This window comes from Branchiostoma lanceolatum, chromosome 12, assembly GCF_035083965.1.
Source record: "Branchiostoma lanceolatum isolate klBraLanc5 chromosome 12, klBraLanc5.hap2, whole genome shotgun sequence".
Taxonomy (NCBI): domain Eukaryota; kingdom Metazoa; phylum Chordata; class Leptocardii; order Amphioxiformes; family Branchiostomatidae; genus Branchiostoma; species Branchiostoma lanceolatum.
Window position 1 is genome coordinate 12,719,567 of NC_089733.1, and position 23,684 is coordinate 12,743,250.

Consider the following 23,684-nt stretch of genomic DNA (forward strand, 5'->3'; position numbering starts at 1 on the left):
GCGGACCCCCCTGCAATATTTCTGCCTGCAGCCCTCATCCTCACACCTGTAGTGCTCGCCATGCGGCTTTGCCGCGCAAAGATGCCCCTACGCTGTGAAAAAATCCTGTGAGAACACTGCAGCCTGCTGCAGTCAAATATGTGAACCTAGATGCAGGCTTGAAATTGCTCCAAATTGTGGCAAAACTGGTTGAAAGCGATGAATCACCTACTGACAGTAAACATTATTTGGGGTTGAAAGGTCCAAAATTATTCTACTACGACCCACACTGATGACAGCATACAATGACTCAGTTGCAGCCTACAACTAGATGTACAAAACTCTAAACTGTAAAATATCACATGGTCAGGACCAACCTTTATCATGAAACACTATCACAGCCCAGGTATGACAGAAAACTCTCTACTGTAAATCACTTTAATATAGCGACAGGAAAATATAGCGGTTGGGGGAAAATGGAGTAGGTCACGGCACTTAATTCTAACAGTGGGAACAAACATTACTATCTCAAATATTAGTGATCAAATGTTAGCGATGATGAAATTTTAGCTGTTGATTAGTGACAGTTAAATCAGCTAAAATTAGGTTACAGCTAACAAATCAAGAATAACAGTATGTTCTCACCTCCTCTTCCTTGTGGCCAGACACCCCCTCGGGGGGCGGGGGGGGCATCTCTCCCTCGTCTTGGTCCATGATGACGGCAGTGTCCTCGGTGGCTCCGTTGACCTGCATTTGGACAGTCCCAAACTGTAACAGAACACAAGCCAAGACAAGAAGCTGACAGCCGGGCCATGCAGGAGGTGGGGAGGGGGGCTGGACAAGGTTCACATGATAATGAAAAAAATGGGAGGATGAAAAATACTATTGGCTCTACCCCTAAAGTGTTGCCAAGAAAACCAATAAATCTTTGAAGGTTCGTCTGTAAAGAAAAAGTTCACATGAAAAGAAAAAATATTATTTGGATGAAAAGCTGTCTAAAGCCAGGAAGACTTTTAGGGGTCACATGAAAAGAAAACAAAACTGGTAAAATGAAAGAGCTTCAAAAGTCTTTCTGGGTAAAAAAAATAAATAAAAATAAAATGGATAAAACAACTGTCCAAAAAATATGTCAGGATAAAAAATGCTGCCAAAGACTTTTCTGCTATGTAGAAAAGAAAATAAGAAAACTTGTAGGATGTAAAAAAAGGTATACCAAAGTATTTAAAAAAAAACAATTATAAAAAAAGTTATTGAAAGTTTTCATTTCAAGCAAAATGGAAACAAGGGTAGAAAAAAAAGATTGTATGAAAAAAATAGCTTTCAAGTCTTTTCAAAATGCAGGATATAAGAACAAAATCTTGCAGGATACAACATGGGAACCTTGCAACAGCATGACAAGAGAAAGAGAGATGAACTGCAAAGAGCTTGCATCTTAGTTTTACACCATAGCTTACAGCCAGGTCAAAGAGACTCCTGGGGTTACGCTGTGTCAGGGGCAGCAAAAGATATGAATGGGGAATGTTTGAGTTGGGGAGCCCTTTGCAAATATCACACATGGGAAGGAAGCATTGTATAGTATTACTTAATATTGGTTAGATGTAGAAATAATCAATGAAGGTTAGACATCCAGGATCTGGTAATGACAACGACAACGTCTGAAACTTCTGACCGTTGACAAAACTTATCCACTTGCTTGAGTTACGTTTGTATTGTGTATAATTATCAAGTCATTTCATAACAAGCCAATTTGTGTGCAAGCAATGCAGTAGATCAACGTAAAAGCAATTATGCTGTCATGAAATTGGTACATGTACTACATGTACTTGCAATTTGAAATAAACATCATAATGAATTATTTGAAGGCAAAATACATGTACATGCTTCAAACAAAGGAATCCAAGCTTGAATGCAGTACTAAACACGAATAACAAGAAAAAATAAACTTCTGTAAAGCCAGTAAAAACTGAAACGACCATAAAGCATTTGACACAATAAAAAGCGGCCTGCATGCCGATTTGAGCTTCTCATGAATAAACAAAGGTTCAAACACAAAAACTTTCAAAATAAACAAGACTTTTAAGCAACAAAAGACACAGGTACAACAATATAGTTGTTTTAAAAAGGTGATTCCATGGCACAGCAACATTAGAACCTGGGACCTCTGCTCACCCTTACAGTACGCTTGCCGCTCTTGTGAGCACGCCACTCAAAGAACGGCTTGATGAACAGCATACAGGGCACACAGGCCACAGCCATCAGCACCAGGAAGATCTGGAACCCTTTCTGTGGAGAAAGACATGAACAACATATTCTAACAACAGTTACAGAGAAGTTCCTTACTTTCAAGAAACAGTGTACATGCATGCCCCCTAGCGAGCGACAAATGAACTGCATCTAACAGGATCTGTATCTGTGACATCTGGCAACATTTATTACAGGTTACATAAAACTTGTACTGCTTTACCCTCCACCCATGGGCACCACCATAATGATTGGTGACATCATGAGTTAGCAATCTTAGATCCCACAAACTGAGCCAACTTGACTGATCATTGAACGACCAATAACAACTCAAATTGGAAAGTCTCTTATACTAGTTGTCAAGATAGTGAAATAAAAAAGGTGCCAGTGTAATCAACAATAGCCAAGGAATGAATTTTTTTTACAGATGAATATCATTCATTGCTTACTACAGGTTAACCATCTCCCTGCTGAAGTAGTCTTTCGGCATCAAGTTTGTATGGGTTAAAGTGTTAGACAGTAGGGAGAAGGTTAAACGGATGCTCACCTGTCCACTGTACATGTAGTCATCCTGGCTGTCAGGAAACTTGAACAAGAACATGTTGATCATGGTGATCAGGAGACTGGGAGCTTTCTGAAACAGCAAATTACACCAACACTCAGTGACAGATTGCACGTGCAACCTTCCTCTTAAACTAACATGGAAAGGAAAATAAGCTACAACAGATGATTTTACTTCTGGTTGGATGAGAGAGGTAAGGACAAAATAAGACACAGAAACACATTCTTTTAGCAACAAAGAACATTTTCATGTGGCGCCATACTGACTCATAGGGACACCAACAAGGAAACAAACACAGTTATTTGCATTTCAGAGCATCGTAGTTCAAGCATCTTTGGCCATTTAGAGATCTAGAAGTCTCAAATAATCTATTTCAATTGAATGGCTCCAAGAAGGTAACATTAAAACTTGTCAATAAAACTAACCAATGTGAAAGCTTCAGCTTCGATTTATTGACATACAAAATCAAGGACAACAACATAGCAGTCAGCACCTGCTTCACTGATAAGGAAAGTGAGTGAAAATGCTCTTAAAACTATTGCTTAATGATTTATTTTAAAGGCTTACGTAAGAGATGCTGGCATCATAAACGATCCACTTGAAGAAGACGATGAAGACCATATACCCAAAGATGCACATCAGGAAAAGCAGCTGGGGGATGAACACACTGAACATCGACACTGGGTCTTTGAAGAACCTAGGAAGACGGAAAAGCTGGGATGAGTTCACATTTACATATCACTTTGTTTGTTTGTTTGAATCTTTGTTTATTCATGATAAGCTCAAATCGGCACGCAGGCCCCTTTTCATTGAGGTCATGAGGGAAGAGGTAAGGGTCAGATACAATATAGCAGAGATACACAGTCATTTGTTTGTTTGTTTCCTAATAAGTTATTTGAGTCCTGATAACTCTATCAACATATATCATTACATATTTATGGTACAACAATATACAATTGCTACAACATACAACATATAGTAGGGCGCAAGCTGGTTCATAGTCCGTGTCCAACTTTCACACTCACTATTCTGCTTATCATCATTGTGCTGTTTCCTTTCTTGCAATGGTTTGATGGCTATTTGAGATTTCCAATGTCTTCAATGATGACATTATATAATGATATGTATATGAAAGTGACTGCAATCTGGCGGAATAACCGATTCTACTGGTAGAGATCGCAATCAAGATGGTAGGAATGTGTGAGGGAGGTCTCACATTTACAAAAAAGTTTCAAGTCATTCCATTGATCTTAGGTGACAAGATTGGAAGTTGAAGAGTCACCGAAACTTCAGTTGAATAAAACACTTGGTTATGAACAAAGAGTCTTTTTATTCAGCAAGATAGAGCCGTTGACTGACCGGTAGTTGCTCAGACTGAGGCAGATTCCGAAGGTCATCTGTATCACTCCCAAGGTCACCGACATCTTCATCTTAAAGGAGTTCAGGAAGGTGATCTTGTTCTCTGCCATATTCCAAATCTGAACAAAGAGGAGAATTACATCATTACAAAGAAATGAAAAGCTTTGTAGGCTGCAAATATTGAGATTAACATCAACTCTCATGATTCAACTGGGTACCATCAGACTGTCGCATAAAAGAAAATGATGTTGTCAAGGCTTTCTCAAGCATGTCTTGAACACCTGGACTGTACATGCATGCCCCCTAGCAAGCGACAAAGGAAATGCAGTGGGCAGGACCTGAGGTGTGCACACCTAGTGGAGGATTACTGGTGTTGCATTAGTAGATCTTAGAATTCAAATTTTCTTTCACAGGGAGTCTTATTTGGGTACCAAGCAGAATTATGATAATTGTTGTTATACCTAAAATGGGAAAGACTCAGAACTTTGTAGTAACTTTCGGGAAAAACTGAAAGAACACACATCAGTATGCGACAAATATCATACTTACTGGGTCTAACCCAAATAGATATGGACTGCCAGGCGTGTAGATAGCAGTCACATTTGGGTCCAGTTCAAGCATCTCATTGTTTTTGATGTCCTCATCACTATAAATGTACATCAACGTAGAAGAAAATTACTTGGAAGCACAGTCAAGAAAACTAGCTGTAATGTCCCATTCGTTCAAAGGTGGCATTGAAACAATCTTGCCTTCTTGGTTTGAAATCAATGCACCAGGGCTGTCTCAAGGACCCGTCCTTCCGTCACAGGACGGAAATTTGCTTGTTGGGACAGAAAAAAATCACCCTGTCCATCCCAAAAATGGGAACTTCATCCAAAAATGGGAACTTCATGACATAAAATTGATCAAAATGCATTTTTGTAGGCTTAAAATGACATACTTAACAACACAAATTAAAAATTGCATCTCATCCAATGAGTGGGACGGAAAAAAAAATTGAAGCTGGAGACAGCCCTGCATTGCACAGAGAAAATCTAAACAACAGTCATTAAATGCAGCGTTCCCAATAACATTGATGATTTGTGAATATGGAATTCTGAAACAATTTGCCTAGAAGGAGAGCAAGCGACCTTTAAGGCCATTTGTCAATAATCTAAGACATTAAAATGAAGGAACTCCTGACGAATCCTTACCTGATGTTTGCCATGTGCCAAGAAGAGCCGAAGATGTTGAGAGATTTGGAGAAGAAGTCGTTGTAGATAAACCCGGTGTAAATGGAGAAGCAACCCATCAGGAGGATGATGTAACGCCCACCGAAGAAGATACTCCAGGTCTGTCATACAAAGGAGGGAATGAGATATATAAAATTAATCATGAAATGATTTCTTTTACTTCTGATTTGCTACATGTGTGTGTACCTACTCCTGCCCTGAATGTCATGACGTATATCTATACCTTGTAATTTGTACACTCTACTGTATTTTCTTTCCCATTGGATCCATGGATTGTGGACATGTCTGTGTTTTTATGTGTTGTTAATGTGAAATGTGTATGTATGTAATGTGAAATGCAATGGAAATTTTCTTTTTTCTTTTAAAGAAGGGAAAGATTACAGTAACTGTAAATCCAATTATTGTTGCAGGGACTTGATCTTGCATTTTTTGGGGGGGAAAGGAGGTCTAAGTTAGCAGAAATGATTCTGTAGTACAGTGGCAATACAATAGACATGCATCAAAAACCACAAAAATGAAATCACCACAAACATTACAAGACATGCAGTATTATCATCAAGCTCAAATTTCTGAAAGAGTAAAAAAAATTATGTTGATCCATAATATTTACAGATTCCAAAAAATAAAACAAAGTTTTTTGGGGGAGTAATTTTTTGCTCTACCTGGTGGTGAGGAAGAAAGTGACTGCCCTTGGTACTGAAAAGCCATCAATTAGGTGCTTGCCCATGATTGGTCCATTACTAATTGAACATCAAACATTATCCAATCAAATCAGACTTCTTACCCCGTCGTCCTTCCTCTGGTTCATCAGCTGTTTCTCCCTCCAGACCATCCAGAGGCCGAACAGGGCCATGATCAGCCCGTGGCCCGCGTCGCCGAACATCACCGCGAACAGGAACGGGAACGTGATGATGGTGAAAGGGCCTGTGGAGAAAAACAGTCATCATTCAGCCTCATCTCCATAAATGCTCTTGCAAATTGAATACAGGAAGAACTAAAATAACCGTCCTGACCCTTTGAGGGGGTGATGCAGTGTTTTTTGTGCTCTTCTTAACATTCATACCATCTGCAGATACATTTTGACTGAGAATAACAGACAAATGTATAACATACCAGGGTTAACTTCACTGTAGCTGGCCACTCCATAGGAGTCCACCAGGGCCTGGAAGGCGGAGGTGAACTTGTTGGTCTTGTGGTAGGTAGGCGGGGACTGCTTGGTCGTCATGCGGTTCAGGATGGACGGAACACTGGAACCGCTATGCTCCTGTGACAAAATGGAATGGACACATAAAAATCCACTCAAGCCTTTTTTAACTATCCAGTTTCAAAGCTCGGGATAAGAATAAGCCTGTAGTTCTAGGATGAACTAGAATAGGATGGATTTCAGACTAATATCATGTATCAAAGGAAGACAAACCGTTCCACGCCGCAGAGCCAACTGAATCCTCTCCAGATCAGCAACGGGGCACCAGCATTCGGCGATGAGACACTTCTGTGTCACGTCCAGGTTGAAGAGGTTGAGGGTGTGGTAGATGGCCTTGATCTTGCGAGCCTTGATGAACCAGACACGGATGTTCTTGGCGGCGGAGACCAGCACGCGGTGACGGTGGTCCTGGGTTTGGTTCAGGACCTGCACAAATGATAACAGATTATTGCACTGTTCATCATCATCATGTCGGGCGGATTGCCCGGACTAAGGATACTCTGTCCCTCCAGATCCTCCAGGCGTCACGGTCTGCCATCAAGCGCTCTAGGTCTAGCCGTCACCCCTACTTCCACTAAAGTTGGTCAATGTATATGTAAGTCCGTTGGGGTCACCTGACACTGGAGTGACTGTTAGTCTACTGTAAATCTTGAAATATTCACGATGGTTTTATTTTCGAGGTTTAATGGTGACCTCCCTATTGCAACATCAATAATCTAATTTACTGTTTTACATCACATGACAGTATTACTACATACAATTACACATGATCCTTGTTTCATGACAGATGTGGCTTTCTATTTCCATATACAGTATATATCTAGTAGAAGTACACAATAATTTTGACTTAGTCTGAAGTATTCTTTTGAAGATGAATTTTGGGAAAGGTCTGCATCCAGGGATTCTGTGAACTTAAAAGATGCTTTTGGATACAAACAAGGGTGACATTTAATCTCAATTCAAACTGCAGCTTAATTTCAAATGTTAAACCTATGGAAGCAAACTTATTGATAGTGCTGTGTGGTAAAGATTTCAACTTTCTGCATTCCCCTAGTTTATACCTACCGTTTGAAGGTCTTCGATACGGGTCATGACGCCGATGGCCATCTCCCGACGCTCCGCGGGAGTCTCCGGACACGGGTACAGCGTAGCACGGAATCTGTGGAACAAAGGATGAATATCAGAACCTTATATGTCTGTCTTCTCTTGTCGTTTTCTTATACAACAGATCACTATAAACCCTGTTGAAAGCTAAAGGAAGTCTGAGAAATACTTCCTTACTTAATATGTTCTTTAGCATCTGTTTAGATTCCCAACCTTCCACATACTGGTAGTAATTTCCTATCTGCTATTTCTACTTGATAATATAACCATTAAAAAATCATAGCCTCAATGCCAAGACATAAAATAGACATCATGCGGTAACCTAACACTAGGGAGATAACTCACCCCTCACAAATCTTCTTGACTCGTGACTTGAGCTGATCTCCTTGGAAGAAGATGATGAAGACACACTTGTGCACCTGGTCACCCTGGAAATGTAAAAATTGTTAATTGATATCACATTCAGTATTTCAACCATCAATGACATTCCACCTCTTACAATTGTTTATGAAATATGCTTGAATATAAATGAGAAGGAAAGTCCTGTTATTGCTGGTAGGACGTTTGGTCGTCCTTTTTCTGACAGAAAATTTCACTAGAAACATTGAACAAAGGCCTAAAGATAACTTCAACCTCCTTCTAGCACTACTACATGTACATATCACCATTTTAACCTCCTTCAAGCACTAGGTAGTATAAATATTGTTGATGATTCATGTCTGGTGCTGTATAATATATAATCATATAAAAAAAATTCAACTTCAGGTTACACTAGAATTAACACAATGCGTTCCCTTTTTCAAAAGTAATCTTTTACATTTTGTAACTAAGAAAGAATTTGTGAGATAAGAACAACGGAAGATAAAGAAGGAATCGTACCGTGACCGGATCCTCCAGGGGGGTCTCGATCTCCGTCTGGCGAAGAAACACGTTCCCGCGACAAGCTCGCCAAAGCATGCGCTCAAACATCGGCAGACGCTCCCGGTTGATGACGCCAGCTACGAATCTGTACATCGTGATAAAAAATAGCAGAAAATTGGCTATAGGAAGTTACGGTCTTCCGAGACTATTCAGTTGACTATTTTGATAAGGCTGCACCAATTCAATTTGCTGGTTCTTGGATTTAAAAAGATATATGCTTACCTGGAAAATTATCATGAAAATCAAACTTAAGAATCAAGTTTATGCCTTGGTGCACTCAGTTTTATGGAGTGAATAGTCATACTGAAGTTCTCCTCCCTGCCCTCTGCTGTATTTTAACCTTAACTTTTAGCATGCTGAAGTAGATTTTTGGCACCCAATTCCCTATTACTTACACAGTTAGGCAGCAGGGAGAAGGTTAAAATGTTAGGGAACCCAGGAAACGAAAAGGTGTGGTCTAATGGAACTTTTCAGCAGAGTAAAGTTCGGATGAAATGAAAGGGGAAGTCTTACAAAGGTAAATCTTATGAAAAGGGCTTGCGCTACTATAGCAAACAAAATACCCAGTAGGTTCAATGAAATCTGAACAAAATAGAAAATAAAAGGGTGTGCTGTGTGGGAGGGATTCATAAGCATCAGGGCTCAAAATTCATTTTTGGGAATAGGTGCGCTGGTGCACCCAACCAAAAAAATTAGGTGCACAGGAAGAATTTTGGGTGCACCACATAAAATTACCCTATAACGTACGAAAACATCTACCTCACTAGTGCACCCACAGTCAAATATTAGGTGCACAGCTGCAATTTTGGATGCACACAAGTGCACATGCACCCTGTATTTCGAGCCCTTCTGTAATTCAACTTTCAGCCATTTTAACTAATCTACAAATGTAAGTTGGCCATTTGGGACTGAATTTGTATTGGTTATGGGGTTAGGCAGCAGGGAGGTTAAAAGATTCAGTTAAGCAGGCTTAATCTTGTTAGGTTCAAAGAGGAAAGCACGTTGGCATTAATTTTATTTCTTTTTTTCAGTTAGAAGATGTGACACTACTGTGTCCATTTCTTTTGTAGCAAAAATGCTCTGCTCTGAGTAAGAATCACAGGGAGTTTCCAAATTTTCCAATGTCCTAAGTTACACTTTGTATCAATGACAGTTTGAAAAGGGATACTCGGTAATAAATGACATCATCCTTTAGAGGGTTGCCATCAAGCTGCCATGTCATGCAAGTTAAGTGATTATACAGTGTAACTCCGGATACCGGTATCTAACGTCAACACTCATAATTATGCCAGGTACCCAAAGACCACTACATCTTCATGTTATGCAGGCCCTCTCAAGAATGTCTTGAACACCTGGATATCTGAAGTGTGCAGACCTCGAGGATTACTAATAATGCATTTAGTAGATCTCTTTCAATTCACCAATTCTTTTTAACATGTGGCAGTCTTAAGGTATCCGGCAGAATTCTAAGAGTTGACCTTATCCATATTATCTATAATGACAGGGAAAGAGAGTAGCAAAAAGGACAAATGATCTATTCAACTGGAAAGACATCTAATTATGTATACATGCACGTAAGCATCAGAAGGGCAGCAGTGATCTTATCACATCAAATCATGTCTAATAGAATTATACATGGACATGAGATTATATTATCTGTATTTCCAAGGGGAGATCCAGGAAGGGTCATAGGAATTTGGAAAGAAATGTCAGTTCCGGTGGGCATGTCAGCTATACATGGTTGAATATATAGAATATCATAATATTAATTGATATTGATATCAATAATATTGATATTTTCCTAAAATTAACTCAGTCACATAACAATATTAAAATAAATTAGATTAATACAATCTTCATTTGTGAAACAATTTTCATTATTTCATTATCATAATATGATATTGGTAAGAGAAATCATTACATCATTTTGCTATTCTTTTTCAATTGATAGATGACGTTATGTTGTAAGAAATGTATTCAAAAGTATTCAAAAGAAAGGTGTACATTGTATTATCAATACTACAACTTTGCCATTATACCTACTTTATTCTAAACCCAAAGGTCCTTTCTACAATGTAGAGTTGAATAGTAAATATTCCCTGGCGCACCTTACCTTTCACTGTTGATTACCAAGAACACAGTACAGTGGCACCAATACAGAGTGGAGATTATCACCGAGCAGCATTAGGGTTAGTGCTTTGTGAGGTTAACATGTCTGACTTGTCAGATGTCAGTTCCCAAACTATTTGTCATTGTGTGTCATTTGTCTGTAGCAAATTAACATATGCATCTGTACTATGTCAGCATCTCATACTGTTAAATGTAACAGTAACTATTTTTGAATTTGAAATGGAACTGTGTGTAAAGGATACATTCAGTGTTAAGCCAGCATCACACAGAAGGAAAAATGTCTGAAGAGTATGTAATTTTTTTAAAAAGGACATTTTCATCCAAAATTTGGCCATCGTTATCTCGATCGCTGCACGATGCTAAAGGATGACTGAGCATGCACCGTCCAATATTTTCAGGAGAAAAATGTACTTGATTCTCGGGCGATTTTCAAATTTGGCGACATTCTGGCAATCAACAAAAGGTCCTTCATTGACAGTGCAATAGGTGCAAGGACTAATGTCTCTCATTTCTCCGCAATGTATAATTTATTTTTTTTAAAAAAAAGTATTTTGTCAAAAGTTTTTCTTGCCATGTTGTTTTGCCACAATTTTCACTGATGTCAAACAATTAATACCTGATTGTTAGAAGCACTGACTCTCTTTTTCTCCAATATCTTAAATCTGTGATAATTACAGATTAAAAGACATTGTTGTTTAACTTTAAATCAAAGGCATGATTTAACAATTGAAATGCTGACATGGTACGATGTGGATAACCATAAAAGGCAAAGAAAAATTAATCCCCAAGAAGATGTTACGAGGCAAAATCTTTACATTTCCTAGCTGCCCGTTTCTCTGGAAGGCCATTTGTAACAAAAACAGTCAGCTTGGAAAACATAAAAATTTCTTTTAAGGTGTCATACTTGTCAGGGACTTGTGCAGAACCTATGTCACCTCACAGAGGATGAACTGAATGGATCTGTCAAAACTTCAATTCCATTTGTATTGTCTTTGCCTTTGTATTTGTCAGCAGGGCTAGCCCTCTGTAATAGCCACAGGCTAGTTGGGCAGCCCTGGCTTTGTGTCCTGAACAGCCAAACCAATAATAAAAATAAAGATATAACTTACAGTCACCGAAATTTTGTTCTTGAATAAAACACTAGATTGTGTACAAAGAACTTTGTTATCCAAAACAAAACTGAATTGAACTTGCCTCCCTACATCTGCTTGGAGATTAACGAAAAATCACAAGAGATCAAATCAGAAGGAAACAAAATCAGAAGAAGACTTTTGTCTACTGACCCCAGTCTCATGGGCTGGGTATCAGGCAAGTGTTCGGCGTGTATCAGGCTCTGTGTGTCTTCCACCCGCGCCGTTTCCTACGCACCAAAGCACACACAAAGAGAAATCAAAACAACCTTAAACAGAGCTATAGAGCCGAGGAGAATATATGTTGTGTTTCCGATTACAGTCCTGAAAAAGTAGGGTTGGTAGGTAGGGATTCTCTTATTTTTCTTTCTTTTCTTTCGTTTAAGATTTCAGCAACAAAAGTGATCCAAGAAATACAGTTGTTGGATCATGTTGGAAAATGATTTGACAATGTTTTCATCTCTCTAACATGGAAAATTTTATGTATTTTGTCTGTGGTCAACCCAAAAAAGGCAGGCTGGCAGGCTTTTTCTCGCAAGGGACTGGTAGGAAAACCGGAAACACAACATCTTTTCCAAGGCCCAGAGAACACCCCCGTTAAGATGTACTAACCCAAGACGCATGGGCTGGCCGCCACGTTCCTCGTCGCCTAGCAACAGGGAGTGGGATTCCTCCGCGAGCGCCGGATCCTGCATCTGATGATGGAATTCAGCCTGATCAGGACGCGAGCGTAGCCAACCAACCGTTGCCAGGGAAACATAAAATTACCATGGAAACAAACAAACAAAACGGTGTGGTTACAATCTACTATCCCACATCATGCAGTGTGGGGGAAGGAAGGAGGGAGGGGGGAAAGAAGGAGTTAGGGAGGACTACCGACAGCGAGGACTGATGGAAAAAAAATCCAGAAACACCAGAATAACTTATAAAACAACGTTAACTCTTCTCCACATTAAAAACAAGCATCACAAATATGAAATAATCATTTTGTTATTCACCATACTTGACAGTAGTTCTGTGCTCCAAAAGTACAGTTATCTCATATAATAAAATTAAACTTGCAATTTACCAAGTTGTAAAATTAACAATGACTTTTCTGCATATTTCAACACAGGGAAACAAAACTATATTTCTGGAGCACAGCAACATGTGCATGTTATACATGTACATCATTTTTACACCACAAATAGGCAAAATAATGGAAGAAGAAAATAAACAGCAACATACAAGCCAACCAAGCTATTAATATAACCTTAGAAAGCAAAAATGTTAGTTAAAGCCTGCAAATCATCAAGCACTTGTTATTTGTACATTTGTTAGCACTCCAGGTCCAAAACTCCTGCTTTGGATGTTAACTGAAGAAAGCAAAGTAACATAATGATAACATGAAGATGGCAGTATGCATAGCAGGTTATTCCATTCCATCAGGGAAGAATGTTAGGGTAAGGATAGTAGATCATTCCAAGCACCTACATTTCTTTCTACAATACAAGCAGAAGGATCTTTCTGCAACACCTCACAACTACATGCTGCTTATTTTTCCAGCAATTGTTTGATTAAATTTCCCGAATCTTAATATTCCTTGAGATATACTCTGTAAACATCTTTAATACAAAGGCCAAATATTGTCGTATTGCAGTTTTCTAAAATTACTGATATTTTTATTCAGTTCTAAACTTGCACAGATAAATAAAAATATTCTGAACTAATATGATAGAAATTTTATATGCTGCTTCTGTAGACAAAGTAAAGCACTTACAAACAAGCTTTCTGTCAGTCCTCTGACCCTTTTCAAGTTGAAATGGCCCAAAGCCTATGTTAAGTGACCAATTGCTAACACTTCACTCCCATTCAGATCTTGTAACAGCCTTGGGGTCATTTCAACTTGAGAAGGGTCAGAAGACTGACCGAAATCTTGTTGGTGAGCACTTTACTTTGCGTTCAGAAATTGAGAATGAATTCTTCATAATGTCAATAACCATCACACAGATGAAGTTTTGATCGAATATTCTGAACTGTTGAGACATTTTCAAAATGGCAATGAAATCTACAGTACTACAATCTTGTGAGTGTCGCACTATGGACAGACGGGACACACACCTCCTCAAAGAAGCTCTGAGTCTTCCGCAGGATGTGTTTGAGCTCCGTCAGCTCCAGGAAGTTTCGCTTCAGAGCCTCCTGGTTGGTGTTCACCTCCTTCATCTCGTTCTCAAGCTTCTCAAACGTGGCCTGAAAAACACACACAGGAAAAACATTCCAAACGTGTTAAACTGAATGATGTGACATTTCAAATGTGGCAAAAAAATTCATAGCACTGCCTGCATCTGGTAAGGACAAAAATACAATCAGAGATGGCAGACTTCACCCCTTTACCCATATTGCCTCTCTTCCCTTCAAGTCCCACATATAAATTAGCAGCACTGAGGATATATGCCAACGCTGGATTGTGTATATTGGGAATCACAGAAACACACACAGACAACCCAAAAACCATTGTATAACTCCCTTCAGGTGAAGCAAAAAATATGAGAATCAGACGAAAACAGATAAAAATATTTACTTAATTTACTGTTCTTGAAGCAATACGCATATTGTAAGTAATCAGAAAGGCAAAAGATTTTCATTCATTTAAATTTTCTCCACCTTATTGTAAAAATGTACTCCTCGTTTATTTCAAATGTGGAAATTGTTATTAATGATATTCATATCATGCTCTAGATATGAATGCACCTGGTCTCAAACATGCTATACAGGGCTGGAAATACTGGGTGCATATAGATGTACTTTTTTGTACATAGATGACGTACACACCCCAAATTGGAGCTGTGCACCTAAAATGTTGGATTTTGTGGGTGCACCAGTGTAACTAGATATTGGTGTATGGTTATGTCCATTATTGTAAACCAGTATACAGAAAACTCTTGACATTTACAGCATACTCTAGACATTTAAGTGCAAGAAAAAATATTGAAATCTTTGTTGTACTATTTGCTTATGATTTTGAAGCTAGCTATAGAATTTCATATTTAAACTCTAAAGAGAGGAAGCAAGGTGTGTTATTCTTTTTTTGGTTTTGCTGACATTCTACTTTATTTTGTGTTGTGCATGAAAAAAAAAAACACAATTCGGTGCAAATATTCCCAAAGATGAATTTTGAGCCCTGACACATCAGTGCTAATATTCATAAATTGGTCTTGTCAGAAAGTCGGTCAAATCTGATGGATGGGAAGTTTGATATCCCCTAATTCTGAGGAAAATTTCTGAAAATGAACCCAACTGGATCGATACGGCCACTGTTGCGATATTGCATTAATGGGCAACATGTTTATGGTGCCCCAGGGAAAATACATTTTTAGCGGAAAAATTCCATTTTTCCATTAGCTGGCTTGCAGGAAAAATATTGAATGCTGCTCTATCGTGAAATGATCCAATAATATTGCTATGATTTAATTAACATGGAAAGAATATCTCTTGAAAGTACATGTATATTCAAAGCTGGAACGAAAAGAGGTAAAATTAAGTGAATTTGAACAAAACATTGTGCTGAAAGAGATTTTAGTTGTGTTTTTTTTAACAGATTCTCTGTGTTACAACACAAGGAAAACAACTCAATCCTCTTGTATTGTAACACCAATACGGGAAAGTGCTTTACAAATGGCTGGTCATGTCACCATCAAGACATAAAAAAGATCCAGTTAACCTAATAGAACTGTGCCTCCTGCATATGCTAGACAATTTTCAAGCCTGCCACTGTTAAATAACTTAAGGTATTGGACTTGAAAGCCCTGAGAGAATCATGCCAAAATACATGAATTATCAGTAACTCAAGTACTGTCCAGAAATATACATTAATTTTGCACAACATTTCTGTTTGACTCTCTGGCCAGGATCAAAATGCTTTTTGTTACTTAAAAAGCTGAGCTGGTTTTCCATATACTATATATTCATTTATATTTGCGGTGTCTTAATTTTGTGGTAGGAAGGAACATAGTTAGGCTTTTGCGGTATTTTGTACATAAGTTCTCAGTTGAAAGAATTTAGTAGCACAGTAGTAAACCTGGAAATGTTTAATTTCTCTGCGGAGTGATGACCGTGAAAATTAAACCATCACGAAAATTTTTACAGTGCTTTCCTCAAAACAAAATACAACTTCACTGCTACATGCAAATACATAATAAACTTTACAAAAGATGGCTATACTTGTTTCTGAAGAATTTTATTTCAAACACACGCTTTAGGTAGATTTACATGAATCTACATTTCCCTAGGTCCCAGTTAAAATGTAGTAACTGTTGTACCAGCAATAGATTCACTACAAATAGGCAATTCCGGACCATCACATCAAAAACCCATCTGACTCTATAGCTAAATAAAATAAAAGAAGGACCAGTAGCTTTTATTGGTTGATCTTTTGAGCCAATAACCGTAAGGTAGTACTCATAATGAGGACCCGTGGGAAACAAAAATATTTATTGTAATATCAGTATACAACAATTTTTCTACCCTTTAAAACTACATGACTTTGTATATGGTAATGATTTGTACTCTCCATAGTGTAGTAGATCCTACAATAATGTGTCATTAATATTATGCAGATTACTTCAAATCTGCACAGTAGAAAACAAGAGTTCTACGACCTCATACCTTCGCGAAATGATTTTGACCTTTATGACTGACGTATTAGGAGTGTTTTTCATCAATCAAAAATCATACCAGTTGATCCTCCTCACCCAAATAACATAAGTTGTCCAAACCTCCTTGTTATGATTATGAGCTTAACAAAGAAGGTTATGCTAACATTTTTCATCAATAATGCAAATAAGCTCCTTATTAGCATAATTTGATTCAATGGTGTTCACATTCACACAACTTCTAAATGCAACAAGTATGAAATTGCCGTTATTTACTAGTATGGAATGATAGTAGTTTCTCATGAATTATGCAAATTATGCCTACATTTGCATAATTTCTATCTATTGACATTCCTCTCTTCCTCAGTTACAAATGTCACATATTTGAATAGTCATATCATGGAACACAGCAGGTTTTTAAAATTGCCTCATTAATTATAATCTGATTTGCATAATTATCATCCAATCATACAAAGCATCACATAAGCTATCTACATACCAAAAATCATGACCATCCATCAAGCCCATCTCGAGTTATATTATTTTCTCATTGATTATGTAAATGAGGTTCTCATTTGCATAGCTGATATCTATTAATATTTCTCTCTTCCTCAGTTACATATGTCACATGTTTGCGAGTCCTATCATGGAAATTGATGAATGTATAAACTTTCCTCATTAATTATGCAAATTAGTTACTGATTTGCATAATAAGTATCCAATCATGTACATCATCGCTCAAGCTATGTACATGCAAAAAATCATGACCTTCCATCAAGCCCTTCTTGAGTTATTCCCTTTCAAAGTCTGAAGCAAAACCTACCCCTGCAGTTCCAAACAAGTTGCTAGGGGGCCCAAACCTATACCACTTACTCTCTGCCCAACGAGCTATCTACCACTCAAAAATCAGTTCCATAGCATGTCCACAACACGAGATATCATAACATGAAGTTCCGCTGCAGTACCGTAACAAGCCGATAGGGGGCCCAAAATCTAATCATTTTCAGGTTTCATCGAGACCTACCAACATACCAAATACCAAGACAATCCTTCCAAGAATTCTCGACTTATCGTGTTCACTAACAGACACACAGACATGCTCGGTATTCCCATGCTGTGGCACTGCATTAATGACTGTTCTTACTCATATAAGGCCGTGTATATCCAACTTTGGTCAAAATTTGTATGTTTCAGTCTTTTAATTGGTGTAAGGAGATATCTTTGTGGTTTGGTTTCACATGCTCCGAGTGGACTCTTCCAGGCTGGGAGTAGGTCAAAGTTGACGATTGTTTTCGTCTGTCAGCTGTTACGAGAGAACGAGCTGGTCAACTGTCTATTTTCTTTGCATGATTCTAAAGTAGACAGATGTGGCTTTCTGGTGCATAAGAATTTTTGGGGCTTGCAATTAAGGTGAATCCTTTTCTGAGCCCTTGTTTTAGTGCTTTAAAGCATTACTGCCTATATGGGCAAGCCTATCTCTTGTATCTGCCCTACAGCTGGCTGATAGCCAATTTGTCCCTGGCAGCTGCAGTACATGTAACTGACGTTTCCTGCCTGCCTCATGACCCCTCATGACCCCTCATGACCAACTTTGCCCCCAATCTACCCGTATCAATATCCCCGTCGCAACCAGAACGCATAGTAAAGCATACAATTGAACACATTTTTACACTTTTCTCGTTAATTATGCAAAACACTTCGCCCAAAATCTAATCATCTTGAGATTTGCCACATACACACCGACACACCAACTACGACAACAAACCATCCAGGCGTTCTCGACTTATTCTGTTCACTAACAGACACACAGACAAGCACCGTCGAATAACCTTCTCGACGAAACCATTCGTCGCGAAGGTAATAACCTATAAGTGAAAAAACTGAACATAAAGATAAAGTTTCTAGGACAATTGCAAAGCACTCAACAGTTGTGTACCAATTATGAAAATATTAATAATCCTCTAATAATCATAAATACCCTCACCTCTAGGTCAATCATCTCTCTGGGAGGGGGTGCATCAGGGTTCTCCCCCGTATCCACAATGGGAATGCCCGCCTTCTTGATTTCCTTCTCAAGGAATCCTGAGAAGAAAAAAAAACATCAACATCAACAGATTTAACATTGTACGTGATATATTCATGATAGAAAAGTTACGATAATTATCAAGGATGCAGAAAAGTACAATCTGGCTTCAAAAAAGGCCCTTTCACAGCCTTCTTTTGGCTGTGCACAATCTGGTGTCAACAAACTCCCTTTCATAGCCTTTGTTTGGCTATGTTTAATCTGGTGTCAACAAACTCCATTTCACAGCCTTCTTTTGGAAATGTACAATCTGACTTCCACAAAGTCCCTTTCACAACCTTCCTTTGGCTATGTAAAAACCGCACCCAACATCAACTTGGCTTCTCCCTTAAGCCCCATTGTACCACAAGCTGTATTTGCCTGTCTTTAGACCACAAGTGATCCTCGGTAACCCTAATCCTGACCCTACAGTCTTCCTTTCTTCCTCAGTTCCTTCCACACAAAGACAGTCACAATGTCTTTGTCAGGAGAAGGACTGGCAAGGAACTGCCGTGACAAAGCGCAGGAACTTTCCGTTCATGTTCGAGTGTAAGTCACTGACACAGGCTGACAGGATGCGATGAGCTCATGAGGAGGTTTAACAAATTCAAAATAGCTTGGCTCTTGTAAGCCACTACACTGTATGGCATCATTCCAATTAACAGTTTGAACGGACATACAATGAGTAGGTACATGTAAATATTGAAGAATAATGTTTTCTTGCCTTCTTATACTATGTATAGATGACTGACAATGTTGCATCTTTTTTCATTTACAGCCAAAAAAACAGCCACTGTTTCTAAATACATCCTTTATGCTCATCTTACTTTTATAAAGGTATCTCAAACAAAATTCTTTGTGTTAGAGGAGCAACAGTTAAGTACTAGTACTGTACATGTATGAGGTCCAAATAGAACTTCATGGTTTAGATGCAAATCCATGCATTTACTGCTTTCTAATGATCATACAATTGATTTTTGACAGGAACTCCGATTTTGCATTGCCAAAGTGTACAAAAAAAGATTTAGGAATAATATGAACTTATTGACATGACTGTATAGACAGACCGGTTTAATATAGTCCCTATAGAGAAGATGATGAAATCTACTTTCATGAAATCTCATGATGAAATCTACTTTCCAACCTTCCAATAAATATAGTTAGACCCTCACGACCCTATCCGGCTTGTGAGGATACTGAGATAGATACAGAACTCAATCATATGTCTCTTGGTACATATGCCTATCTATCTCTTTATTTCTTCTAGTTGGGCCAGACTATTAATACTTCATGCATTTACCGCATCATTGCTGTTGGTGTTGATGCATGAAAACATCATGGACTAGGTTTCTTTTATTTTCCAAAACAATATTTTCCTCTGGACCAACATGTCTGCATTTGGAAAACTATATTTATTTAGCAAAAATAATCTGAAGATGTTCATTTATTTTATAGTACATGTACATGACAATTCATTTCCATGGTTCTCAAACATTTTAAGGTGAAAGAATACGCTGAAGGCTAGGGCAAGATGAAAACGGGACTGAGAGAATAAGGTATAGACTTTTCAATCACACTATTTCCATGTTGATCTTCTAGTACAACATATCTTTTCAAAAACCTGAGAAGCGACAAGTTTAATGATATGTCTTTGGTGTGATCTTGAAGTCGAAAAATTATATCAATTTTGTCAAAATACATGTCTTTGATTAAACCAAAGGCACCAGTCTATAGCTACACTGTCAAGCAAAAGATACAGTCAGCCATATACATGTACAGATGTCAAATACATGTATGCATGTGGCAGTGGCCTAGATTTACTGGTTTTACGAGCATTAAGTACACACATGCCCTGCTCTCATCAACCTATTTTCTACCAGATAAAGTTACCATCTCCTGATTGCCTTCCTTAATTAACGTTGCATAAAACATTTTCCAAAGCTATAAAATACAGTGCTGCCTGGAACATACAAAATACATGTACAGTACAGCTTTTTTATATCAACTTACTTCAGAAAATGAATCTGATTCTGATAAATGCAAGGTCAACTGCAAGATGGCAACACAGAATGTGGAGGGGCTAAAATTGATAGAAACCAAAATTAAAGACGGCGGCTTGGAAAATCCACCTACATAAACCATGTGCAAAATGCAAGCACTTAACTGTGGCACCGAATGGAGAATTCAGCGGTGAGTTACCATCTAATAAAAACATCTAAATCATTAATGTATTCTAAATGCAATTGACTTGCAAATCTTTAAGTTTAAGAGCATTACAAACAGCTAAGCTATGAGAAACAAAGTTATCTTGACGGAAAACACTTTCTTTTCTTGCCTGGGTTGTGTAAAACATCTGAATTTCCCTCAACGATCGCCACATGGCTGTATTGATCAGCGTACAATTCATCACGGCCCTTAATCATTACAGGAACCATCCTTGAAGACTTAGACCTGCTAGCAACTCTTACACCTTAAAGAACTCTGAAGTCATCACTTTTAATATCAATCTTATATCCCCTAGGACCTTCTGGGCTATCTCTCAATTTTGCTCTTTTGTGGGAGATGATAGTCATTTGAATTTCAAGGGAGCGTCAATCGTAACGAATTACGAAACAAGCTGACCTTAAAGAACTGTATGTCATTTCCTCTAATACCAATTTTACACCCCTTACGACCATCTGGGCTATCTATCTCACAATTTCTCTTCTTTTTGGGGAGATGATAGTTGTCTAAGATCCACGGGAGCATCAATCAATCGAATTCCGAAACAAAATGGCAGGTGGCTCCACAGTGGCGGTCAACAGATGACGTGTGCTTGACACAGTGCCAATGCTGGAAGCTTATGCCAATTGTCTGATGGAGTCGTTAACGTTATGCCAGTGCTTTAAGGCAAGGAAAACCCTTGAGGCCCTCATATATGGACCTTCATGGCCAGAAGAAAGTGTATTTTCCACACAGTAGATTAGAATTAAGTGCCGCTCGTTAGCCGGTGACAGATAATAGGGCTTAACGTTGAAAAGTACTTCAGTGGGAATGAAATATCACATCATCGATTTCAGGCTGAGGGCAAGATCCTAATGTAACCAGCATTAGAATCATTTCTGGCTTTTACAAAATAGATGATTTCTTTTTAAAATGCTGAATAATGATCATAACTTTTGGATATTTGATAAAAATGCGAAACAAAAATATTATGCAACACAATATGATTATGAAATAAATAACATTATCAATCAATAACCTGAATAATAGGGCTGCCATTACTGTAAACTTGAAATGTTTGCGGTGGAATTATGTTTGCAGTTTGCTGTGGGATTATGTTTGCAGTTTTTGCAGAATTGTTCCGAAGGCTAAGACAGGAGAAATCTTCTTTCGCCTCAAACCGCGAAATCAAATCCCCATGAAAATAACTAAATTTTAAGTACACACAAAATGACAGGACGTGATCTTAAAGTCATGCCTTAACAACAACCTGTTCTGTGGGGATCTACAGAATGTAAATTACCTACAATTCACTTGCCATTCTATCAACCACATAGTTTACATGTAACACGTTTCCTACACAGTGAATGAACCAGGGCTGCCATTATCACCCGACCCGGCATCCAGGGAGGGAACATCTTCCCAGAACACCTGAGCAGTAGTTAAAACCCTTATCTCGGGTCACAGCAAGGCGACTAATTACCAGCACACAACCGCCGACGTCGTTAGCATGATGCGATTCACCTTCTGTGGAGGAAGGATGACGAGCTTCTCAGCGAGAGGCACGGCAACGGCCTTTTCAACTAACGAGCTTTCCCCGGAGTCGAAACTCCCGGAGAATTCTAATGAGAACAAATGTATATTGAGGAAGACACACACGCCCCAATCCCTTACAGTTTTACAAGTTAGGACACAGGCATGATGATTTAGTTACAATTGCCATCTTCCTCTGCATACGTTATTATGTATTATTTTTTAGATAGTCCTTTAGATACCGCTATAATCTCCATGCATTGAGTGAGTAATTATTATAGATTTCTACTTTGAATAGAAAATTTGAATAACATCTCCTCCATCAAATTGCGAGCCTGAAATTGCATAAGAAAGAACTAGTAAAACATCATCAAAGAGAAAAATCGCAAATACTGGATATTCCAGGCTCATTTCTTATTCCACTTTATTTGCATTCACCTAATACCTTTTCACTGATCATTGATGACATGTACGATTCTGATCAAAATTAGATAATCAATACACGGCACGTCAAACCAATTTGCATTCCAACCAGTATCCTCCCAAACCAAAAGCCAAATGCAAGCCTGCACAATTCCAATCACTGACCATTGGCTGTAATAAGACAAGATAACACAGAAAGAGCCATCTTCATCAGCAAGCAAACGGGGCATCGTTTGTAGGAGATGGCTCGTATCTGTATCTATCAACAACACCTGAGCTTCAAAGTCATGACTCTTTTACTGAACATTTTCTACACGGCTTCTTCTAAAGAGAGGAACAAGGACGCTGCAACCCCCATGCTCTGTCCACGCACTGCCTTACCCTGGGGAGCAGATCCTAATTCTGTCTGTTCCGCAATTTTTCCTAGAAATTTGCATGAATTCATGGTGGAGAGGTCAACATGAAAACTGTGAAAATAAGACCACTACGACTTTTTCAAGATCTACAGTAGCTCCAACATCCTGTGTAAAATGCGCTCTGACGTCTACCAAATTTGGATTCCCTATAAATGTTCATGATCGGGGTTGAAATTAAACTATCCCCAGCTGGCTCTGTAATCCTACACTGCTATACAAGTACACCCTACCAACATCTTGAGTATTGGCTGGACTCACTAGCATCCCAAAAGAGCATTAGCTGAGTGCAAGTACATAAACTGTATTGCCTATTACATTCACTAGGCCTGAGGCTGCAGTAAGAAGCCAATCACTGTGATGAATTTGGGTGCTTTTTTCGGAGACCATTTGCTGAACACATCACTTATTTCCAGAACCATTCATAGCACAGTGCAACAGATTTGTTATCTGAATAATAACTTGTTTGTGTACCCAGAAATAGCTTTCCATAGTAGGATATCTCTTTGCCTCACAGGCAGTACAGTTATTGCTTGTCTACCATGTAACTCCATGGAT

At 38.5% G+C, this 23,684-nt stretch overlaps 1 protein-coding gene across 7 annotated transcripts in view; it reads right to left on the reverse strand.

The window, feature by feature from the left end:
- Window positions 1–23,684, reverse strand: part of LOC136445839 (V-type proton ATPase 116 kDa subunit a 1-like) — a 268,423-nt gene that overhangs the window by 3,629 nt on the left and 241,110 nt on the right. For 2 of the 7 annotated variants that reach the window (XM_066444003.1, XM_066443996.1), the window contains 16 exons: window positions 18,478–18,575; window positions 13,963–14,091; window positions 12,475–12,575; window positions 8,561–8,687; window positions 8,027–8,109; window positions 7,643–7,736; window positions 6,791–7,003; window positions 6,487–6,637; window positions 6,158–6,297; window positions 5,335–5,474; window positions 4,691–4,787; window positions 4,142–4,260; window positions 3,350–3,479; window positions 2,768–2,854; window positions 2,149–2,262; window positions 624–747 (listed from right to left, as the gene is read on the reverse strand). In XM_066444003.1, coding sequence (XP_066300100.1) covers window positions 624–747; window positions 2,149–2,262; window positions 2,768–2,854; window positions 3,350–3,479; window positions 4,142–4,260; window positions 4,691–4,787; window positions 5,335–5,474; window positions 6,158–6,297; window positions 6,487–6,637; window positions 6,791–7,003; window positions 7,643–7,736; window positions 8,027–8,109; window positions 8,561–8,687; window positions 12,475–12,575; window positions 13,963–14,091; window positions 18,478–18,492 — 1,864 coding nt within the window. In that variant the 5' untranslated portion in view covers window positions 18,493–18,575. Of the gene's footprint in view, window positions 1–623; window positions 748–2,148; window positions 2,263–2,767; window positions 2,855–3,349; window positions 3,480–4,141; window positions 4,261–4,690; window positions 4,788–5,334; window positions 5,475–6,157; window positions 6,298–6,486; window positions 6,638–6,790; window positions 7,004–7,642; window positions 7,737–8,026; window positions 8,110–8,560; window positions 8,688–12,015; window positions 12,093–12,474; window positions 12,576–13,962; window positions 14,092–18,477; window positions 18,576–23,684 lie in introns of all 7 variants that reach the window. The other 5 variants (XM_066444001.1, XM_066443998.1, XM_066444002.1 and 2 more) reach the window with 5 other exon arrangements.